This window comes from Centroberyx gerrardi, chromosome 6 (assembly GCF_048128805.1).
Source record: "Centroberyx gerrardi isolate f3 chromosome 6, fCenGer3.hap1.cur.20231027, whole genome shotgun sequence".
NCBI lineage: Eukaryota > Metazoa > Chordata > Actinopteri > Beryciformes > Berycidae > Centroberyx > Centroberyx gerrardi.
In genome coordinates, this window is record NC_136002.1 from 33,873,327 (window position 1) to 33,895,612 (window position 22,286).

The 22,286-nt window shown below is 43.5% G+C and overlaps 1 protein-coding gene across 1 annotated transcript; it reads left to right on the forward strand.

Moving 5' to 3' along the window:
• Positions 1-1,070: 1,070 nt before the first annotated feature.
• On the forward strand, positions 1,071-21,443 carry LOC139912703 (scavenger receptor cysteine-rich type 1 protein M130-like). Its single transcript, XM_078283958.1, has 15 exons — positions 1,071-1,077; positions 1,169-1,471; positions 8,616-8,921; positions 9,017-9,307; positions 13,193-13,498; positions 13,594-13,890; positions 14,367-14,421; positions 15,977-16,076; positions 16,399-16,867; positions 19,181-19,486; positions 19,582-19,881; positions 20,200-20,310; positions 20,395-20,553; positions 20,899-20,990; positions 21,110-21,443. The coding sequence occupies exons 1-15, from the start codon at positions 1,071-1,073 to the stop codon at positions 21,296-21,298; spliced, it is 3,291 nt and encodes a 1,096-aa protein (XP_078140084.1). The 3' UTR covers positions 21,299-21,443.
• The last annotated feature ends 843 nt before the right edge of the window (positions 21,444-22,286 follow it).

Below are 22,286 nucleotides of genomic sequence, written 5' to 3' on the forward strand. Positions count from 1 at the left end.
TAACTGGAACTGTGGCTCCCTAAATCAAACTGAATGAGTTTGGAGACATCATGAAGCTACAGGAAGTCGCTGTGGTTCCTGTTAGCAGCTTCCTGTCATTACAGATATGAGAGAGAAACATGAACCTGATGAGGAGATAAAGGATGGAGAGGAAACAACACATCTGACTAGCAGAGGAGAGCTGAGTGGAAAACATAAAGACAGAAGACCAAGAGACACCGAGTTAAGACGACACATTGACAGTCTGGTTCAGACAGACAGGCTGGTTCAGACAGGCTGGTTCAGACAGACAGGCTGGTTCAGACAGACAGGCTGGTTCAGACAGACAGACTGGTTCAGACAGACAGGCTGGTTCAGACTCCTGACAGACTGGATATGGATCACATATTGATGCTGTTCATGTTGCTCTGCAGCTCAGGTAGGACTCTGATTTAATGATGATGTGTGAAAGGCTCTGAGGCAGATATCTGGGAGAACCAGGCTGCAATGGAAGATCTGTGGACGTTAAACTCAGTTATCAACTGGTCCAACTACACTGTTAAGAGAGAGAGACTGTGTCTGTGTGTGTGCGCCCATACATTGTTAAATCTTACATGAGATACAAAACCAGATAAATTACACAAGTGCTAATGTGAAAATCCCATGAGTGATTGTAAAGTGAGTTAATTGATTGCTTTGGTCTAACAAGTCAACAAAGACTCTCTCTCTCTCTCACACACGCACACACACACGCACACACACACGCACACACACACACACACACACGCACACACACAGTAGTTTGATACTGCCCCCAGGTGGTCACAGCTATAAATACATGCAGTGGTAAAATAGTGCCATTATCTGCTCTGTATTTTTGTCTAATCACATGTTCATCTCAATTATAGTGAACTGGTCAAATTATTAATGTGATTTATAGTGATGTAGTCAAATTATTCAAGAGTGAGTTCAGAGAATAATCTGTGTGCATTTTCATTGAGATGGAGGTGCTGGAAAACCCAACGCACTTTGAGAGTGTTTAGTCTGTCCACAGCTCTGGTCAAAACACAATACAGCAGGTAAACAGAGAAATGGACAGTAAAGGAGAATTAAAAAGGAGAAATGTCTGTCTTTTTTTTTTGGTTGGATCTTTTTCAAAATAACTTTACTCTGCTCTGTCTCTGTTCAGAGTCTGATGATATCACCTTGGAGGGAGGAGACAGCCGCTGTGCTGGTGGACTGAATATTAAACAATATGGAGACTGGAGATCAGTGAATGACTGGAACTCTGAGTGGAACCTGAAGTCAGCAGCTGTAGTGTGTAGACAGCTGGACTGTGGCTCTGCTGTTTCAATAAAAAGGAAAGAGGATTCCTTTTCAAAACCTACATGGTCGATCGATCCTTCCTGTCTTCAGTCTGGGTCTACACTGAAGGAGTGTCTATCGACGACATCTAGCCTTTCTAGTTCCAGCCTGGAGATCACCTGCTCAGGTAACTTCTTTTAACAACAACTTAGCCACTAGACAAGATAAGATCAGATAAGATAAGATAAGATAGTACTTTATTAATCCCCTTGGGGAAATTCAGGTGCCACAGCAGCAACTGGTGGACAATACCAAGGAAATGTCAAGTATGATTCAAGTACAGCAAGGTAATAGAAGAAATAGATACTAAAAGGTTGGTGGGAGGAGCCCAACAGCTCAGTAGAAAGAAGAGAGGATTCCTTTTCAAAACCTACATGGTCGATCAATCCTTCCTGTCTTCAGTCTGGGTCTACACTGAAGGAGTGTGTATCGACGACATCCAGGGCCATAAAGTTAATGCACAGTATAAGATTAATAAATACCTGCTGCTTGTATTGGGTTTTGTATATTTATCTTTCTTAAACATTTCATCCATATGCTGCTGTTTGCACTGTGTAGTTTTGCATTAGTTTTTTTGCACTATATTTTTGTTCTGTTTATTGCAGTGTGTTGCCTGTGTTGTTTATTGTCTTGTCTTGTTTTGCACTGTGTAGTCTGCGTGTTGCACTGTCTTGTATTTTTTGCACTGAGGAGGAACACCATTTGCTTCCTCTATATACTGTCCTTTGTAGTCCTTTGTTTGATGTCTTCATGTGTTCTTGTTGGTATGGATTGTCTGGGCTTGGCTGGATTACTCTGGATATACATAAACTCATACATTCATTAAAACAAAATAGGGCTTTACAAGTCAAATGAAATCAAAAGGAGCAAAACTCAAAATATTAATTCTGTTAACTATTGTTTTCCCTACAGTTGTTTTAATTTACATTCAATTACTTTCTTTGATGCACATTAACTGAGTTTGTGTTCAATTTGAGGTTGTACTGTATCTCAATGATGTCTTCCAGCTACTGCTTGCCATTTGCTCCTATATTCTTTTCTTGTCAACCTTTCATCAGTCTTGGCAAATTTGAAACAAAACAAAACTGGCTCTAACATAGTGGCCCCTGTTGTTATGGGCATCATTAAAGGCATACTGAGTAGGATTTTTCTAGTTGTGGCTTGCAAACACAACATTCAAAGTTGACCCCAGAACATGGTTGCCAGAACGGTCCAAAAGGCATGTACAGCGAAACGAAACAGCAAGCAGACATGGCTCGTTCCAAAACGAGAGTGAATCTTTAGGTTACTTGCCTAACTTCGGTTCTCTGAGTAGCATGAGTGAGAGGTCTCACTATGGGATATGCCCCCAGTGCCTATCTTCAGAAGCATTTATTACACTATGTTGTGACGCTGCATCAGGACCCTCCTCCTATATATAGGGCTGACGCTGAGTCACTCATCATTCAAGAAAGCACACCTCTTCTCGCTTCACCCCAGCAGCAAGAAGGGACATCTCACTCATGCTACTCAGAGAACCGGGGTTACGCAAGTAACCTAAAGTTCTCTTTCATTGCATTCGTTTCGACGTCTCACTATGAGATATGGAGACTCCCCGATTGCCAGACATGCTTATTTCGAAGACTGACCACCAACACTCAGGTGTCAGATCACTCCGCCTGCTCCGCCTCAGAGCCAATACTCAGAACAGCATGAGCAATAGTTGGGGCAGTAACATCCAACTTATAAAACCTTAGAGACCCCTCTAAACAGGGCCCAAGAGGTAGCCAAACCTCTGGTAGAATGTACGCGTAAACCAGCTGGGGCCTGAAGACCCATGCTCAAATAGGCCAGTACAATAGCCACCACAATCCAGTGAGAAAACCTTTGCTTTGTGACAGGCTTACCCTTGCAGGGTGCAGCCCAAGATACAAACAACTGGTCCCCTTTCCTGAAACCACCAGTTCTATCCAAATATGCGCGTAAAGCACGCACCAGACACAAGTGCAGCCGTTGCTGCTCCAGAGAATCGAACGGAGGAGGTTGGAAAGCAACAAGCTCCACAGGCGAGCATGAGTTGATTACCTTAGGGACAAAAGCCGGGTTAGGCTGTATGGTAACCCGCAAATAAAAAAAACAAAACAATAAAGCCGTCTTGAATGACAATGGCTTCATGTCAATCAGCTTGTAAAAAACTACTTATACTGGTTAACTGGGAACTGGCCCGCTGCACGGTGTCCGGTAAGAACTTGAACCAGATGTCAAATTGAATCCAAGAATTTATTGAGAAACCAGTTGATGGTGAAGATGAATGTCTATGTGTGTGATTGTTCCAAACTACGCACAGAACTTCAGACATTAACATAGAAAAGGAATAACATTGAAGTCCATTCCAAGCCGTTTGTCACCCGTCTGCAACAACTGCAGTGCAGGTAATGAGCGCGAGTGCTCAATACGCCAATTCTGAGTGCTGATTGGTCATACCTTAATTGTCCGCATGTCAAGAAAAACATAGTGGGTAGAGGGACGGAAGGCCAGCGAGAGAGACAGAGAGAGAGAAAAAGAGAGAGAAAGAGAGACACTGGCCTTTTTTACGGCGACTTTTACCATTAAACCTCCAGAACCCTTCGACTTCTCGAAGCCACAGGAGTGGGAGAGGTGGATTAGGAAATTCGAGCGTTTCAGACTGGCAAGTAATTTGAACAATTCCTCCAAAGCTAACCAAGTAAATCCGCTGGTATACTGCATGGGGGACGAGGCTGACGACGTGCTACGAGGGCTGGACTTAATGAGCGAGCAGCGCCAGCGGTATGAAGCAGTAAAAAAAGGATTCAACACATATTTTGTTCCAAAGAAAAACGTGATATATGAACGGGCTAAGTTCAACAAGAGAGTACAGCAGCCGACAGAGCCAGTGGACTCATTCATCACAGCACTATATGCACTGGCGGAGTCCTCCTTGACTTGTCTGCTGCTTTTGATACAGTTGACCACCAAATCCTTCTCTCCATCCTATCTGAACTGGGAATAACTGGATCTGCACACTCCTGGTTCGCATCCTATCTGTCTAACCGCTCATACCAGGTGTCATGGAGGGGATCTCTGTCCAGACCCTGCACACTTAGCACTGGTGTCCCTCAGGGCTCAGTCCTGAGGGACACCCCCCGCCCCCCGCATGTCTTAGAGACATTAGTGCTTTGATGTCTGTGCACCACCTCAAGCTCAATCTTGACAAGACGGAGTTACTCTTTCTCCATGGGAAACAGGAAAGACTGCCCTCACACAGACCTCCATCACCATTGAGAACACCTATACAGCATATTCAGAACACTGCAGTCGTGTTCAACCAACCGAAATTCTCACATGTCACTCCCCTCTTCCGGTCACTTCACTGGCTTCCCATCTCTGCTCGCATCAAATTTAAGACACTGGTTGGACACTGGCCTTGCTGGCCCTTTTTACAAATTGCAGAGGTGGTCTCATTAAATGTCAGTTTGTCATCAAAAATAGTACCTATGTTTCGACCACCTTAATACCCATATGACAGTCTGTGAGTGGGGAATTGGCGCCCTGCTAAAGTCAATACACATCTTTAGTTTTGGTGACATTTAGCTGTAGGAAGCAGTTGTCACACCACTTAACAAACTCATCAACCACAGGGCCATGTCCTGTTTCCCAATCCCAGAGTATGCTAACAATAATGGAATCATCTGCAAATTTCAGAATGTGACTGTCTGCATAACTGCTTTTATAATTGTTGGTGTATAATATATCCAGCAAAGGGGAAAGGATGCAGCCCTGAGGTGATTGAGTGGAAGAACACAGAAGAACACAGTTCCTCTGACATGATACTATTGACTCTGACCCACTGGGTTCTGTCCATCAAGAAATCCATGATCCAGCCAACACGGTTCAAATGCAGATTAAAATTAGTTTACAGGTAAGATCTAGCTCTATAAGCAAGCTGCATGGGGTGCAGTGACTCCTCCACCATACCCCATAACCGCTCCTTGACAAGCCTCTCAAAACTCTTAATCACAAGTGATGTTAAGGCGACGTGCCTAAAATCATTCAAAACCTTGGGGGATTTGGTTTTGGCCACTGGAACAGTTGTGGACATGTTCCACAGTCTGGGAACTCTCTTGATTTAGGGATAACATAACAATATGGTGCACAAAACCTCAGCAGATGACCAGAGATGTTGGGCTTTTATTGACCTTGGTCTGCTGAAGTACTCACCTGATACTGTGATCATCAAGTTTAATATTGGCTATTGGCAGTAGTTCTCTCCCTAATGGCTTGTGTTTGATCATTAAAATTGTCAGTGTTAAATCTTAAATAGAAAGCATTCAGATCATCAGCCAGGTCCAGGTATTTGAATTGAAATCATCTAATTTGATTGCTTTACCCCCCTTTTTCTGCATGCCAGTCATTACTGTCATACCATTACATACAGATTTAAGAGCATGACTACTGAATTTTCCCTCAATTTTCCCTCCCTATACTCAGTGGCTGCACAAACTTCTCACTCTCTTCTGAGACTCATCCCGCTGCTTGAAAGCAACATGCTTCTTTAACAGCAAGCCCCTCAATTATTTAATAAACCAGGGTTTGTTATTTGGGTAAACTTTGACTTTTCAGATAGGGATAACTGACTCCTCACAAAATGACAAATAGCTACAAACTGTAGAAGTAAGTTAATCAATATTCATAGCATCATTGTCAAGATCAACATGAACATCAACCATTGAATTGAATTTAGATGCAGTAAACACAGACCATTTTCAGAATGTGTTCTCCAAATGTCACCATCTTGAATGGGTAATGCTTCTGTTTCTTCTATGCTCAAGCTATTCAACATTTTACAAAATTGAGTGATTTATGAAATCTTCTCCTCTTTTTGTTCCTAAGTGTGTATTTATATCTTTTGAGAGTATCACTTAGCCTGGTTCCAGACTGCTGAATTGAGTCCTGCCCACTCTTCAGTGTTGTTCTATTCAACGGCGTGTTCTAGTTCAGAAAAACGATCCGGCCAATTGAACCGTTCGCGCAGTGTGCCGTTTTGGCAGAATAATATTTGTTGAAATCACCCCTTAACCAACATATTGTCTTTGCAAAGACGATATTTTTGTCAAAAACAACCAACATTCTTAGTTAGTTAGCAAGTTAGTAAATACGGCCAGCATCAGTATAACTGAAAGTAACGTCAGAGCAGCTGGATACGTCAGTCACTAGTAATTGGTTAGTGGAAAATCAACCCCCACCCCCCAACACAGAAAATGGCGAACATGGAGGCAATGTCAGACTGAATAATAGAGTGGTAACGAAATGACCATTCGTTCTGAATATCAGGCTAGGTATCACTATAAGCCGATCAGAATTTTAAGTTTGGTTGCCGATGTTTTAAAGGAATATTTCACCCAAAAATGAGAATTCAGTCATTATCTACTCACCCCCATGCCAGTTGAAACACGGGTGATGTTTGACATTCCCGGAGCTTCCCAGCACGACTCCGTAGTAGCCTTCTCTAAAACAATTGAAGTCTTTGAGGAACGATCTTTAGAGTTCTTTAGAGCAGCCATTCCCAAACTTAAGAATGCAGCGGCCCAATTTGAAATCTGAAAATCTTCTGCGGCCCACCCAACCCTAAGATGAAGTATTTCCCTATATATTTTTTATTTCATAAACAGAACATGTGAACGTGGGCATACGGCAATGCAGTGCAAATTAATAATCCATCCACATACACGTAACAATTTGTAAAGCAACAAATGTAGGAAATTAAGTGCAATAGGTACTCACTTGAGTACTTTCTAAGAGTCCTTCTTTTTGTTTTCACGGATTCATTTTGATCTTCTGATGATTCGCTTGTGGAGGTTGATTCTCCATTAACAGCTTTCCTTTTGCAACCTGATAGCCACCGCTCCATTTTTACTCTTCCCCCGCCAATGATGAGGTATTCCCTCAATTACAATTCCCCACCAATGACGAGATATAAGATATGTTCCGGCCGGATCACAAATAGGTCGGATAAATGAAGAATAACACGTAATTTAAATCCCATGGCTTTGTTTTATTAGTTCTGATTACTTTTTTTAATGCAAATATTTAATCATAAATATTTCATGGTAATTTCAAACTTAATTACAAAATTGAAAATGAAAAACTTTTTATTTATTTATTGTAAATGACCTCTCGCGGCCCACCTGCAGTACCTTCACGGCCCACCAGGGGGCCGCGGCCCACACTTTGGGAATCACTGCTTTAGAGGCTAAATACAATGGAGAAAGACTCGATTAGCATTAAATAATGGATAAAATTTTGTTTTTTCCACTCACAGAGCGATCGTATGGCATTATGCTGCACGAGCTGTATGGAGTAATTTTATGGTTATCCTACTATAAATGAGGAAAACTCTGTCTGTCTGTCTGCATCCATTTTGCTCCTCAATGGGTTGGCCAATCAATCTGAAACTGCACATGGCCATTGAGCATTGGCATAGGCAGGGACTGACAGAGCTGATATTTCCATTTTCACAAATTTACGCAGTTTATGCGCCTTTTTGGCAAATCTGCGCGGAGTTGTGGCACGTGCATCCCCGGAAGTCTGCACGTAGTTGTGGCGCGTGCATCCCCGGGTAGGGACTAGTGTTTTGTTATTTTTGGAACTCTAAAGATCGGTCCTCAAAGACTTGAATTGTTTTGGAGAAGGCTGCTGCGGAGTTATACCGGAAAGCTCCGGGCTTGTTATATGGATTAACAAACTTCACCAGAGTTTAAACTGGCAAGTTTTCCTCAGGTATTTTCTGATGCTTTTACACTCATTCTCAAACCATTTTTCATTATTTTGTTTTTGTTATGCTTCCTTTTCACTTTGGCAAGGCTAGCCATAATAGCTGCCTTGTGAAAGACCATATTAACACCAGTGATGGCCAAGTAAATAACATCTCTGGTGGCATCATTAATTTTCTTTAAATTTCAATATTTGATTTGCTATATCGGGGGAATTCAGGGCCAGGAAGAATTTATGGCTACTGTCTTCAGTCCATCTGTATGGTTTAATTTGTACAGCTTACAGTTTCTTTCTTACAAAGTTTGACATAAACATTAATTTGGTTGTGGTCTGAGAGGGGGGATTGCAGTAGTCTACTACACTGGACCCAAGAAGCTACGGAATATGTTTCCCTAAAGAGTCCCATCTGAACCTACCATTAACTATGTACAGGCCTAAGGTTCTGCCCTACTTTGGTTTATTTCAGAGTCAAGGTTGTTTGTCTCTCTGTCTCTCTCCAGAGTCTGTGAGGCTGGTGGATGGGACTAGTCTGTGCTCAGGCAGACTGGAGGTGAAGTCTAACCAGTTCTGGTCCTCAGTGTGTGAAGCTGACTTTGACCAGCAGGATGCAGAGGTGGTCTGTAGGGAGCTTGGCTGTGGGGCTCCTTCAGTCCTCCAGGGGGCGCTCTATGGAGAAGTGGAGGCTCCAATGTGGACCGAAGAGTTCCAGTGTGAAGGCAGTGAGTCCGTTCTCCTGGACTGTGGAAGCTCAGGCTCAGCTAGAAACACCTGCTCACCTGGCAAAGCTGTTGGACTCACCTGCTCAGGTAGAAGAGGAGCTGCAGCTTGGATTTGGCTTCATTTCTGTTCTAATCAAAGTGACTTTACTTCTTTTACTAATTACTCTCTTGTCTCTGTTTAGAGCCTGATGATGTCAGGTTGGTAGGAGGAGCTAACCATTGTACTGGTAGGCTGGAGGTGAAACACCAGGGAGACTGGAGACCAGTGGGTGACTGGAACCTGAAGTTATCAGCTGTAGTGTGTAGAAAGCTGGACTGTGGCTCTGCTGTTTCAACAGAAAGGAGAGAGGATTTCTCATCAAGATCTGCATGGAGGATCAGGTCTTCCTGTCTCCAGTCTGGGTCTACACTGAGGGAGTGTGTACTAACAAAGTCTTCTTCTTCCTCTGTCAGCCTGCAGATCACCTGCTCAGGTAACACCATCAATGACATCAAATATGACAGAAATCTTTACAGTCTCTTCCTTCCTCTGTCACACTGACAGTCAGTGGTTTACATTCAAGTTCAAGTCACCTTATTGTCCTAAATGGGCAACTGGTGCTGCAGCAAGCATAAAAAACACATAATATTCTGCATAGACCAATGAGACGTAAAAACACCACAATTGCTAAAATATATGGAGATCAGAACCAGCCACTCAGAACCTCTAGCTTTGTGACAGGACATGACGTATTTTGCAGCAATTGGGGCGATTCATCCTTCATCCATAAAGATAATGAACTTTTATTAATTTCTTGTTTTGTACTCACTGCATGAGCAGTGCCAGAAGTAACATACGTCATTATATAGATCATGCATATAGGCCTTATAGTTGAGGAGCTATTCCTGATTCGTTTTTCCTGAATTTTGGCTAGGGTTTATGATTAGTGGAGAACGCAGATTTACGTGCTGTGGATATGTATTATGTGAAAAAATCGTTCCTCTACCACAAATTTTATTATGTTCCCCAATACGTTTTATGTTTCAAAGGTTGGCTAATGGTTATGTTTAGGCAAGTAAAACAACTTTGGTTAAGGTTTGGGTTAAGTTTTATGGTTAAGCAACTAAAACAACTTGGTTAAGGTTAGGGGAAGGCTTTGGTCATGGTTAAAGCTACACTAAATGATTTTCCAACCAATAGAGGGTGACAGAAACTGCAACACATTTGTAAATAAACCCACAGTAAAGCTGCTGGACAAACCTAGAGAAGGACCGTGCATAAAGGCTAATAGCTAAGATAAACGTACCTACGGAGAATTGTCACTGGTTACCAGACTCGTTTTGCCAGATTTTCTTCCCGCTGAAGGTTACATGTCCCACAATGACAAGTGAAGAGGTAACAAGTTTACTCGTTGAACAAGTTTACTCGCTCGCTTCATCGATTCCGCCATTATGAGAATTTATTTCAGAAATGGGAGGGGGAGAGCGCCGCTTTCAAACAGCAATTGAGGAGAGAAGCTAAACACAGCGTAAGGGGAAGCCCCATAAGAAGCCCCAGCAATGGTAGTGACCAAACTAGAATGCATGTCAGCAGCAGCATTGTGCTCCCCCGTATGAACACTCATATGCTCCACAAGGCAGAGGTGCCCCACTTGCATCTGCGAGAGGGGCCCGGAGAACGAAGCGGCACCCCTGACACCTGGTGGCAGGGGGGCTCGGAGAGGCTGAAATTCCTCTCCTCCACCCTGGACAGGCCCAAGCAGGTAACACAAGCATGTTCCCATTTTTCAGTGTTTCCCCAGAACCCAAATTTAGTTAGGCCAAATAAGCCCCTCACAGGGCAGCCCTGCCCCACCATTCCGCCTGTTTGGTTGTTCAATAAAGGTTACACACCGCATCCAGGCTCAACAGCCGTGGGTGGCAATGATACAAATTCCTATAAAAAGAACACAAGCCACCGAGGGTATTCTGATCAGGCTCCCCAGCTTGACAGGTTGCCCATTCCCCCAAGGGGTAACGCAGGTGGCGTCCATGTCACAAGACACCCCTACTCACACCCAGGGAGCAGGGGAGTGGCGCACCTGTGTGAGCTCGGCATATCAGTACGGACATATTACGGCCGGCAAGCGAGCCGTCATATCAGTAGATAAACTATACATCGAAGGACAACTATACCGTGACATAAACATCACCCATGGCTATTCTGGGGAAGAAAACCCATGCCCAATACAGCCATGTCTCAGTAGCCATAGGACTCCATTGTATTAAAAAAAACTATTAAAAACACGTCAAAGAGCCATGCCGTTGCTCTGGGCAGCATATTTCATCACTGCGATGCACCGGGCCGGCCAACTTTTTCCTCAAAAAACTTAATATGCCGACCGTAAACACATTGTTGATGTCAGGAAAGTGTCACGGAGTTACTAGGAGACTGGACCCAAGTGCAGAAACCGGCAGAGAGAGAACTTAGCTAAAGCAAAAAAGTTTTAATCGAAGAACTTAGGCAGAGTACAAAAACAGGAAATCCAAAAGGCAAAATCCGTAACAGGCTGGCAAACCAAGGAATACAAAAACCAAACCTGGCCGGCAACAAGGCAAGAAGATATTCACAAGAAACACAGGGAATAACGCAGAAGACGACGCAGGTAACTAGGGAAAACACAACAGACGAACTGACACCACTCCAGCGAAACACAGACTTCTTATACACACACTAACAGGAAGATGAGGAACAGCTGGCAGGAGGGAAAATGAGTCCAGGAGCTGATAGGCAGAAGGCAGGCTGGTGAAGGGGGAACACGGCAACAGGGCAAACGAGGGTGATGCAGGGCAGGTGTGGAGGGAAGGAGCACAGAAGGGAGGAAAGTCCAAGGGCATTTAGTGGCTGGCAGGAGGATGGCAGGACTGGGGAGTGAAAGGAGTGGTGATCAGGACACAGGGGCAGACCATGGCAGACACAAGGGCTAGGGCTAAGAGGGGCAGACACAAGGGCTAGGGCTAAGAGGGGCAGACACAAGGGCTAGGGCTAAGAGGGCAGACACAAGGGCTAAGAGGGGCAGACCATGACAGAAAGTAGTTCCATAGCACCGAAAATAGTCCCCGGCGTAATGAAGAATTTGTTCCCATTTGAATTTGATTTGGTAATAATTACAATAGCCTGACTTTTCATGGTAACAGTTAGCGATTTTTTAAATTGAAACTATGTCTTTGTGAGCTGTATTTAAAGATTTTTCGCTTACAATTGGAGCCAATGACTTCTGGTTTGAAGGCTAAAAAGGTTACGTGGGAAGTCGGAAAGTAATGGGAGTAGAGCAAACGCATTGTTGATTATGTTATTGTCATAGGATTTGTTGACGGTAACAAATGCATTAAAAAACACCAACGTTATCCTTTAACTGTCTTGGATTGCTACACACATAGGGTGTATACTAGAATGTCTAAGGTGGCTTTCACACCAGCATCGTTTGGTTGGGACTTTAGGACCTTTTTGCTAAATTCGGATCATTTTGACAGGTGTGAATGTACCATGCGGACTTGGGTGCAGACCAAAATCTTGCAAAAGGTTCGCCAACAATCCCCGGTCTCAGTCCTCTTCCATTCGGACCGTGAGGTTAGGGTTCCAGGGCAGATGAGGTGCCTGGGTTGAGGCATGAGGTCACTGAGGTTAAGGTTAGAGCAAGCTTGAGGTCAAGGCTGTCAGAAGGTAAGTTGGGATAGGGTTGAGGGAACATAGGGCTGAGGGAACATAGACACGCTCCCCATTAATGTTAGCTATCTGACAGCTCTAGTAACATTAGCAGGCTAGTTCATACAACAAAGACTTCTACCTAGTAACAAAGCTCAAGTCAACTGAATTACGTTACAAATGGAAACTACGTTACAACACGTTTTCATAACAAAAACTACATATCAAGTAAAATCAAGTTTTATTAAGTACAAATTAATGCAGTGACGTCAGCTGTGTTTATGTCGGAGAACTCGGGCGGAATTAATCTTTCCCGAATTTCAGAATTCCGACATGAACAACCGTTCTGTTGCACTTTTCCGTGTTGGAAGTCGTTTTTCTCCAAGTTCCGAATGCAATTGAATGCACCATTATTCCAACCAAAGGAAGTGATCGGAATAAGCGTTTACATGACGAAATTTTATCCATCTATCGGATTATTAAAGGGTTATACCACCACTCTCAAACAAATATGAAATTTAATTTGGAATGGGCTGTTTTATCATGATTGAGGTGGTTACATGAGGCATTTTTATTCTGATTGGGCTACTATTCTGATTATTAGTGGAATAAAAGGCTCCAGGTCTCTCTGTCTCTCTCTCTCTCTCTCTCTCTCTCTCTCTCTCTCTCTCTCTCTCTCTCTCTCTCTCTCCAGAGTCTGTGAGGCTGGTGGATGGGACTAGTCTGTGCTCAGGCAGACTGGAGGTGAAGTCTAACCAGTCGTGGTCCTCAGTGTGTGAAGCTGACTTTGACCAGCAGGATGCAGAGGTGGTCTGTAGGGAGCTTGGCTGTGGGGCTCCTTCAGTCCTCCAGGGGGCGCTCTATGGAGAAGTGGAGGCTCCAATGTGGACCGAAGAGTTCCAGTGTGAAGGCAGTGAGTCCGTTCTCCTGGACTGTGGAAGCTCAGGCTCAGCTAGAAACACCTGCTCACCTGGCAAAGCTGTTGGACTCACCTGCTCAGGTAGAAGAGGAGCTGCAGCTTGGATTTGGCTTCATTTCTGTTCTAATCAAAGTGACTTTACTTCTTTTACTAATTACTCTCTTGTCTCTGTTCAGATCCTGATGATGTCAGGTTGGTGGGAGGAGCCAGCCGCTGTACTGGTGAACTGGAGGTGAAACACCAGGGAGACTGGAGACCAATATATGACTTGGACTGGAACCTGAAGTTATCAGCTGTAGTGTGTAGACAGCTGGACTGTGGCTCTGCTGTTTCAACAGGATGGAGAGGTGATTCCTCATCAAGATCTGTATGGTGGATCAGTCCTTCCTGTCTTCAGTCTGGGTCTACACTGAGGGAGTGTGTACTAACAGAGTCTGACTCTTCCTCTCTCAGCCTGCAGATCACCTGCTCAGGTAACACCATCAATGACATCAACTATGACAGTAATGTTTCCAGTCTCTTCCTTCCTCTGTCACAGTGACAGTCAGTGGTTTACATTAGACTGTAAAGTAACTGTAAAGTTATCCAGGACAATGGCATCCTAAAGGGAAGAGAAGTGGGCTTGTTGCTGGAAGCGCATTGGTTCAAATCCCCTCATCTTCCTTGGTCAAGGTGCCCTTGACCAAGGAACCTCAATTCAATTCAATTCACTTTCATCCCCAAGGGGCAATTAGATTCTGGGCAGACAGATACAAGAACAAATAAGACCAACACCTAATGCTTCCACAACAAAGTGCACAAGGTACCTAACACATAAATGCTCTACTGGAGCTGTACAGTTGCTGCCAATTGAGGACTGTGGTTGTACTGGTCAGCTCCCAGTAGCCACCAGTATAATCATTTTACAGTACAAGCTGGCTATGTTGTTGATGACTGTGTGTTGTTATAGGGGAAGCTAAAGCACAACATGAAGTGGACCCTCCTTACCCAGCTCTCAAAACCAAGTACTGAAACACTGAACAGGGCTCCAGACTAACTTTTTAGTGGCACCGTATACCTTAAGCTCTCTTTAAGGTTCACCTTAAACTAAAGTGAGTTGCACAAAACCCACTTTTAAATAACAAAATCAACTAGAAGGGCACTCGGAGAGCGCAGACCTCCGCCAAGGTTCGTGCTATTATTGCTTGTTCGTGAGTCGGATCCGGATCCGCTCCAAAATTTAATGGGTTCTTCCTTGGCCCATGCTACACCCTTCCACAAAGTTTCATGAAAATTGGGCCAGTAGTTTTTCCGTAATCCTGCTAACAGACAAACAAACAGACAAACAAACAGACAAACGGCACCGAAAACATAACCTCCTTGGCAGAGGTAACAATGCGTTTGCTCTACTCCCGTTACTTTCCGACTTCCCACGTTCCCTTTTAGCCTTCAACCCAGAAGTCATTGGCTCCAATTGTAAGCTAAAAACCTTTAAATACAGCTCACAAAGACATAGTTTCAATTTTAAAAATCGTTAACTATTACCATGAAAAGTCAGGCTGTTGTAGTTATTACCAAATCAAATTCAAATGGGAACAAATTCTTCATTACGCCGAGGACTATTTTCTGTGCTACGGAACTACTTTCCTGAGATGGAAAACGTGTTTACAGCCGGCTTATTACTGTAAGTTGTTTGAGGAAAAAGTTGGCCGGCCCGGTGCATCGTGATGATGAAATATGCTGCAGAGCAGCAGCATGGTACGGAGCCCCTCTGGGGTCACATGGTAGAAAAAAAAACTCGATGCGTAATTCTGTGCGAACGGATTTGTAAACTGTGCGAATGGATTTCAAAACCGTGCCCTTGGATTCACAATCCCTGCGAACGGATTTGTAAACCACATGGATTGTGAATCCAAGGGCATGGTTTTGAAATCCATTCACACAGTTTACAAATCCGTTCGCACGGATTGTGAATCCGAGGGCACGGTCTTGAAATCCGTTCGCACAGTTTACAAATCTGTTCGCACGGATTTACACATTGAATTTTTTTTTTCTACCATGTGACTCCAGAGGGGCTCCGTAGCATGGCTCTTTGATGTGTTTTTAATATTTCTTTTTAATACAATGGAGTTCTATGGCTGCTGAGACAGCTTCCATCTTTCTTGTTGGCAAGATTGCAATTCAGCAAGCTAACTTGCTTGTTCGGTGCATTTTTCCATTAGCTAGCTTGCAGCTAGTCCGTTTCTAGTACACAACAAAAATGATAAATAGTCTGGATGAAATCACATGGTTTGGTGTCATAGACATGTACACCTTGGTGAAATTGCAAGGGAAGTTGGGAGTTTTATAGATGTTGCAAAATAATAGCAATCTCTGCTGAGCCTCTGGAGATCACGCATGACACGCAGTGAGCAGTTGACACGGTAACGAGGGACTCAACTACAGTGTTACAGCTGAAACTACTGCTACTGCTACTACTAAAACGTTAAATAGAAGCCCTAAGCTGAGGAGATCATTTTAGGGGCTTTATGTAACGCTCCTAAAACTCTCCAAGCTCAGCGTGCCCAACTCCACCTGCAGGTGGATCATTGACTTCCTGACAAACAGGAAGCAGCACGTGAGGATGGGGAAGCACATCTCAGATGCCCAGATCTGCAGCACTGGTGCCCCACAAGGCTGTGTACTCTCTCCTCTGCTCTTCTCCAGTCTACACCAACAGCTGCACCTCTGCGCATGACTGTCAAACTCCTGAAATTTGCAGACGACACGACACTCATTGGCTTAATCACCAATGGTGACAAGTCTGCATACAGATAATAAGCTTTATTTATATAGCACCCTTCGTACATCAAATGCAGCTCAGAGTGCTTTACAGTAAATAGAGCAGAAACAAATAACAAAATAAAATAAAATAAAATAAAAAAAAAAGGATTGATGGGAGGTTGATTGATCAGTTAGAATCATGGTGCAGCCAAAACAACCTGAAGCTCAATGCTTTAAAGACAGTAGAGATGGTAGTGGACTTTAGGAACAGCCCAGCCCCAATCACCCCCCTCATCCTGGTCGACTCCCCAGTCAACACAGCGGAGTCATTCAGATTCCTGGGCACCATCATTTCCCAGGACCTCAGGTGGGAGCAGAACATCAGCTCCATCATGAAGAAAGCCCAGCAGAGGATGTACTTTCTACGGCAACTGAAGAAATTCAACCTGCCGCAGAAAATGATGGTGCAGTTCTACACAGCCATCATCGAGTCCATCCTCACATCCTCCATCACCATCTCGTTTGCTGCTTTCACTGCCAGGGACAAGTCCAGGCTGCAAGGGATCATCCGCTCTGCAGAGAAGGTGATCGGCTGCAGCCTGCCTTCTCTCCAGGACCTGTACGCCTCCAGGACCAGCAAGCGGGCAGAGAAGATCATGGCTGACCCTTCTCACCCCGGTCATCTCATCTTTGAGAGACTCCCCTCTGGCAAGAGACTGCGGTCTATCAAGACCAGAACCTCACGACACCACAACAGTTTCTACCCCATGGCATTGGGGCTTACAAACAATCCCCACCTTTCACTGACTCTGGACTGAATCTCTGAGCACAAATCCATACAAATTGTACATCTGTAAATACACAGTCGTATCTATCATATTTGTATCCCCTGTATAGTGACACTATTTATTAATATTTGGTACTTTGGTCAGACACTAAATGCAGCTACTGAGACCTTTTAAGAAGCCCCTCGATAACCCACTTACTCACCACACTTATTGTATATACTGTATATATTTTCAGGAATCTCTTCCTTCTTTTTTCTTTGTCTCTGACGTTTGATAGTTAAATTCAATTTGTTTGCTTTGCTTTGATTGCTGCTTGTTTGTCTGTCTACTCTAAATGCTTGTATTTTGCACTGCACCAACCTCACCAAGTCAAATTCGTAGTACAGTATGTGAAAATGCACCTGGCGAAAATAAAACTGATTCTGATTCTAAATACATCCCTGGGAATCAGGGAAGTATTTGCCTAAAGGGACAAACTTAAAGGGATAGTTCGGTATTTTCGGTACAAATAACATGTTTTCTGTCATGATCCCTATTAGTAGAAACCAGAACTTCGCTAGCCGCCTGCTCCGTCCGTCTGGTAACACCGGGCGGCCCCTCCCACTCTACTGCAGTAGAAACCTAGGGGCATACGCGACAGTCTTTGAAAACTATGATAAACGTTGTTTTACAAAAAACAGCGCTCACAGTATAATCATACCAGTGTCAGTATGTTATCTTGAAAAAATTTAAAAAAAAAACGAACTTTCTGTCAGCAGTTATTTTTGGATTCTTCTGGCTCTGTGGAGCTACACCGGCTGAGAAGGTAGTGCGTCTCTGAGAAAAAAATAGATCCTATACAAATAGAACACAACTATTGACAGAAAGCTCGTTTTTTTTTTTTTACATTTATTCAAGATAACATATATTGACACTGGTATGATTATACTGTGAGCGTTGTGTTTTGCAAAACAACGTCATAGTTTTCAAAGTCACTGTTATTTTTAATGGATAATTAATGTTTATGTAATGAGACATTAAGGACATTTCAGAGATAAAATTAAGGGGTTTGGTTTCGTAGTGTACTGTTAGTACTTGAATCACACATAACTTTGGTGATTAATATAGGGCAAATCATTAAAACAAGGTTTAAATTTATCGGGTGTACTGAGAAGGTGTAACTACAAATGGTCACTAGGGGGCAGTGTGGTACCAGAAAATGGGTTGATTCAACTACTGAGCCTTAGAGATAATTGTACAGAGCAGTTTACCATTTCCTCAGATAAAGTAAGTGGCACTGTAATATACAAATGGTACAACTTAAGCATACATGATCAACCAATTTGGTATTTAATTCACACAATTTTGGAAACTTGTTGAAGACATTAGAAGATACAAGGTAGAAAGCAGAACCACAACAAGAATGTAAGGAATTTATGATTTGCTCCATGCAGGGAGGAGAAGGAGTGAGAGTAAGAGGACAAAGGGGAGAATAAAGAAAATACTTCCTGATACTTTTGGTAATATGATACAGAATGTATTTAATTCTCTAATGATGAATTGCCCAACATCAGCTCAATAGAACTCAGTCCTATAGTCCAGACCAAAAAGAAATCCTCTATTTTAATTTGTTTGAGTCTGTGTGTGAATGTACACAAATTATACAATGAATAAAATAAAAATCAGTGAATAAAATAAGACAAATGAAAAATAAAATGTAAAAAAATCTAATCCCGGATTTACAAGGGTGTGTGGCATGAAAGAGCTGCATGTCTTCTCTCTAGTCTGTACGCAGTCCGCAGCTATTTGGGACCATATTTTCAGCCAATAGGATACTGACTTTCTCTTCAGAGGTTAGCTCATGGAATCTGGATATTTTCTCAGCCAATTCAGGGAAATATTTGACTCTTACATGTTGGTATTTTGAGCAGGAGAGTAAGACATTCTGTTCATCTTTTGTGTGTCCTGAGTTAGTGAGTCTCTCTCTCTCTCTCTCTCTCTGTTTCTCTCTCTCTCTCTCTCTCTCTCTCTCTCTCTCTCTCTCTCTCTCTCTCTGTTTCTCTCTCTCTCTCTCTCTCTCTGTCTCTCTCTCTCTCTCTCTCTCTCTCTCTCTCTCTCTCTCTCTCTCTGTTTCTCTCTCTCTCTCTCTCTCTCTCTCTCCCGCCCCTCTCTCTCTCTCTCTCTCCCTCTCACTCTCTGTCTCTCTCTCTCTCTCTCTCTCTCTCTCTCTCTCTCTCTCTCTCTCTCTCTCCAGAGTCTGTGAGGCTGGTGGATGGGACTAGTCTGTGCTCAGGCAGACTGGAGGTGAAGTCTAAACAGTTCTGGTCCTCAGTGTGTGAAGCTGACTTTGACCAGCAGGATGCAGAGGTGGTCTGTAGGGAGCTTGGCTGTGGGGCTCCTTCAGTCCTCCAGGGGGCGCTCTATGGAGAAGTGGAGGCTCCGATGTGGACCGAAGAGTTCCAGTGTGAAGGCAATGAGTCCGTTCTCCTGGACTGTGGAAGCTCAGGCTCAGCTAGAAACACCTGCTCACCTGGCAAAGCTGTTGGACTCACCTGCTCAGGTAGAAGAGGAGCTGCAGCTTGGATTTGGCTTCATTTCTGTTCTAATCAAAGTGACTTTACTTCTTTTACTAATTACTCTCTTGTCTCTGTTCAGAGTCTGATGATGTCAGGATGGTGGGAGGAGCCAGCCGCTGTGGTGGTGGACTGGAGGTGAAACACCAGGGAGACTGGAGACCAGTGGATGACTCTGACTGGAACCTGAAGTCAGCAGCTGTAGTGTGTAGACAGCTGGACTGTGGCTCTGCTGTTTCAGCCGGAAACAGCAGGGATAGATCATGGAGATCTGTATGGAGGATCAGTTCTTCCTGTCTTCAGTCTGGGTCTACACTGAGGGAGTGTCGAAGAGAGATTAATCCATTAAAAAGCTCTAACAGTGTGGAGCTGACCTGCTCAGGTAAAACTGAACAGTGACATCACATCCTCAGCTGCTTTCACTTTCCTCGCTGCTCTCTGACTCCTCTGTATTACATATGAATGTAGCAGTTCTCTGTCTTGTCTGTGTAGATTCATTTCAGTCATCCAGGTAGTAACATGTCCAAAAAAGAGAAACAAAATCCTGTTGACTTAAAATGAAGACTTAAGTTGAAGACATGTCACCACTCATCACATTGAGACTTTTTTGGACAATTCTCTGTCTTGTACGGTGGCTGCTAACAAACAATCAGTGTGCATTAGGATATGCATTAGGATATCAGTAACATGTATTCTCAAGTCTTCATCATCTATCTGTTTACAGATCTGCTGGTTCAGCCAATCATCTCCCTCTCTCCCTCCATGGACGGGGTCTCCGAGGCCCAGCAGCAGGGGCTTCAGGTGTCCAGGGGCTCCAGCTTCACCATCAGCTGCTCCATCCAGCCACAGTACCCAGGAGGCTCCTTCCACCTCACCTCCACCGCCTCCAACTCAGCACACAACCACATCCTGCCAGCTGTCAATCACTCTGCCCACTTCCTGTTTCCTGCTGCAGACCACGCCCACCAAGGGATCTACAGCTGTGTTTATCACATCTCTGTTTTCTCTCATAGCTTCTCCTCTGAGAGCCAGCCCCTCTCTCTCACTGTCTCAGGTAACCTGAAGGAGAATCTGAAGCTGAATCCAACAGGAATATGTGACAGTGTTAACAATCCATTTTATCATTTCAACAAGACATGAGAGTTAATGAGAGAATCAGCAGGCTTTACTTCATTCCTGAAAACTGACTTTCTGCAGATATGTGGCTTTTGTCCAACAACATCAATATAATCTTTAGAGTGGATCAGATTACCATATTCTCTAAGAACTGAATCAAACAGTATCAAGAATCATTTTAGTGATTGTAAGGGTTTAGGGCAACATGAACTTTATCTTTAATGGGAGCTGTTGTTCTCATGATGTCAGGTGATCTGATGTGATGATTCTGAATCTGTTTCAGCCTCTCCAACAGATTTCATCAGACTAGTTGTCCTGCTGCTGACTGTGGTGTTGCTGGTCACTGCCGTCACTGCCCTCTGTTTCTACTGCAAGGTACTGAACATCTTTATTCAGTAGAGGATTGGGTTAAATGAAGTAGTTAGACTGTATATTTTTAGCTAGAAGAGAGGTGTGATCCAGTAACAGAGATGGCTGCTGTCGTGTCTCTCCAGGCCACCAGGGGGCAGAAGCCAGGAAGAGAGGAGAACATTGAGCTGGATTATTATAACCTCGGTGGTTCCGGTGCTGAAGGCGGGCCGGGTGAAGAGGCAGGAGCCCAGGGAACAGAGCAGGATCTCCAAGGAGCTCATCTCACTTCCAGATGGATCGCTCAGCTTTCACACAACCGTCCATCACCTTAGTGAAGGATTTTACAGTGACAGAGCTGTTCCCTTTAAAGTCAGACTGAAATCACAGCAGGAAAAACATTTATATTATTGAAAAAGAAGTCAGGACATTTTGTTATAATGGACATTATTAAAACTCCCAGCTAATCTTGCCTCTCCTTCTCTGTCTGAAAACAAAGAGCACCCCCTGTCTGTCATGTGGTAATGCAGGTGTTGAATATCTGTCCATCCAGGTCGTTGCTGTCACTTGATGCAACATCACTAAAATTCAGCCAATCAGCTGTCAGCAGTGAAGCTGCATAGCATGAAATCACAGTTATGACTCGTTGATATGAAAATCCAAGACAACACTCCCTGTCAGACTAAGAGCCTCTAGAGTGGAGGAAATACAGACATTAACAGTGACCTCAATGCACCTAACTACTGACCTAAATATTGTTTTAGATATCGATGATAATCATTTCAGTCTGACTTTAATACATGGTGATTCAGTTTTACCATTAGTTCACTTCCATTTATTGGCACAGTAATATCTACAGTATGAAGTGTGGGAGAGGTTGAGCAATCCTTCAGGGATTGTGAAGAGGAAAGAGTTACACTCACACATTTACATTTGTTCGGGCCATAAAGGCTATATATGTATATATATCTATCTATATATATATAGATAGATATATATTTGTTATTGTAGTTATTATTGTGGGACAGAGTTTGTAATTTATATATTCAATATTGTATTGCAGTTAACCTAATTTAACGGGTAACTTTGGTATTTTTCAACTTGGAGTAAGTAGTAGTTACTAAGTAACTAATGGGGACAACATTTTTTGAAATTGGTCCAGTATTGAGCGAGATCGCTTTAGCCGGCAGCCGCAAAACGAGCTGCGATGTAATCCGACGGGGCAAATCGCACCGTCAATGTACGTCCACTAAAAGTTCTTGTTTCTGCCACTGACAGGCTCAGAGTGTTATTATAAGTGTCTGACAACATTATGGAAAGGAC

Bases quoted from the DNA above. Each gene is read 5' to 3' on its own strand.
- LOC139912703 (XM_078283958.1), top strand. The intron at 8,922-9,016 runs GTAGAAGAGGAG...GTCTCTGTTTAG, and splicing joins TGTTGGACTCACCTGCTCAG to AGCCTGATGATGTCAGGTTG. The intron at 19,487-19,581 runs GTAGAAGAGGAG...GTCTCTGTTCAG, and splicing joins TGTTGGACTCACCTGCTCAG to AGTCTGATGATGTCAGGATG.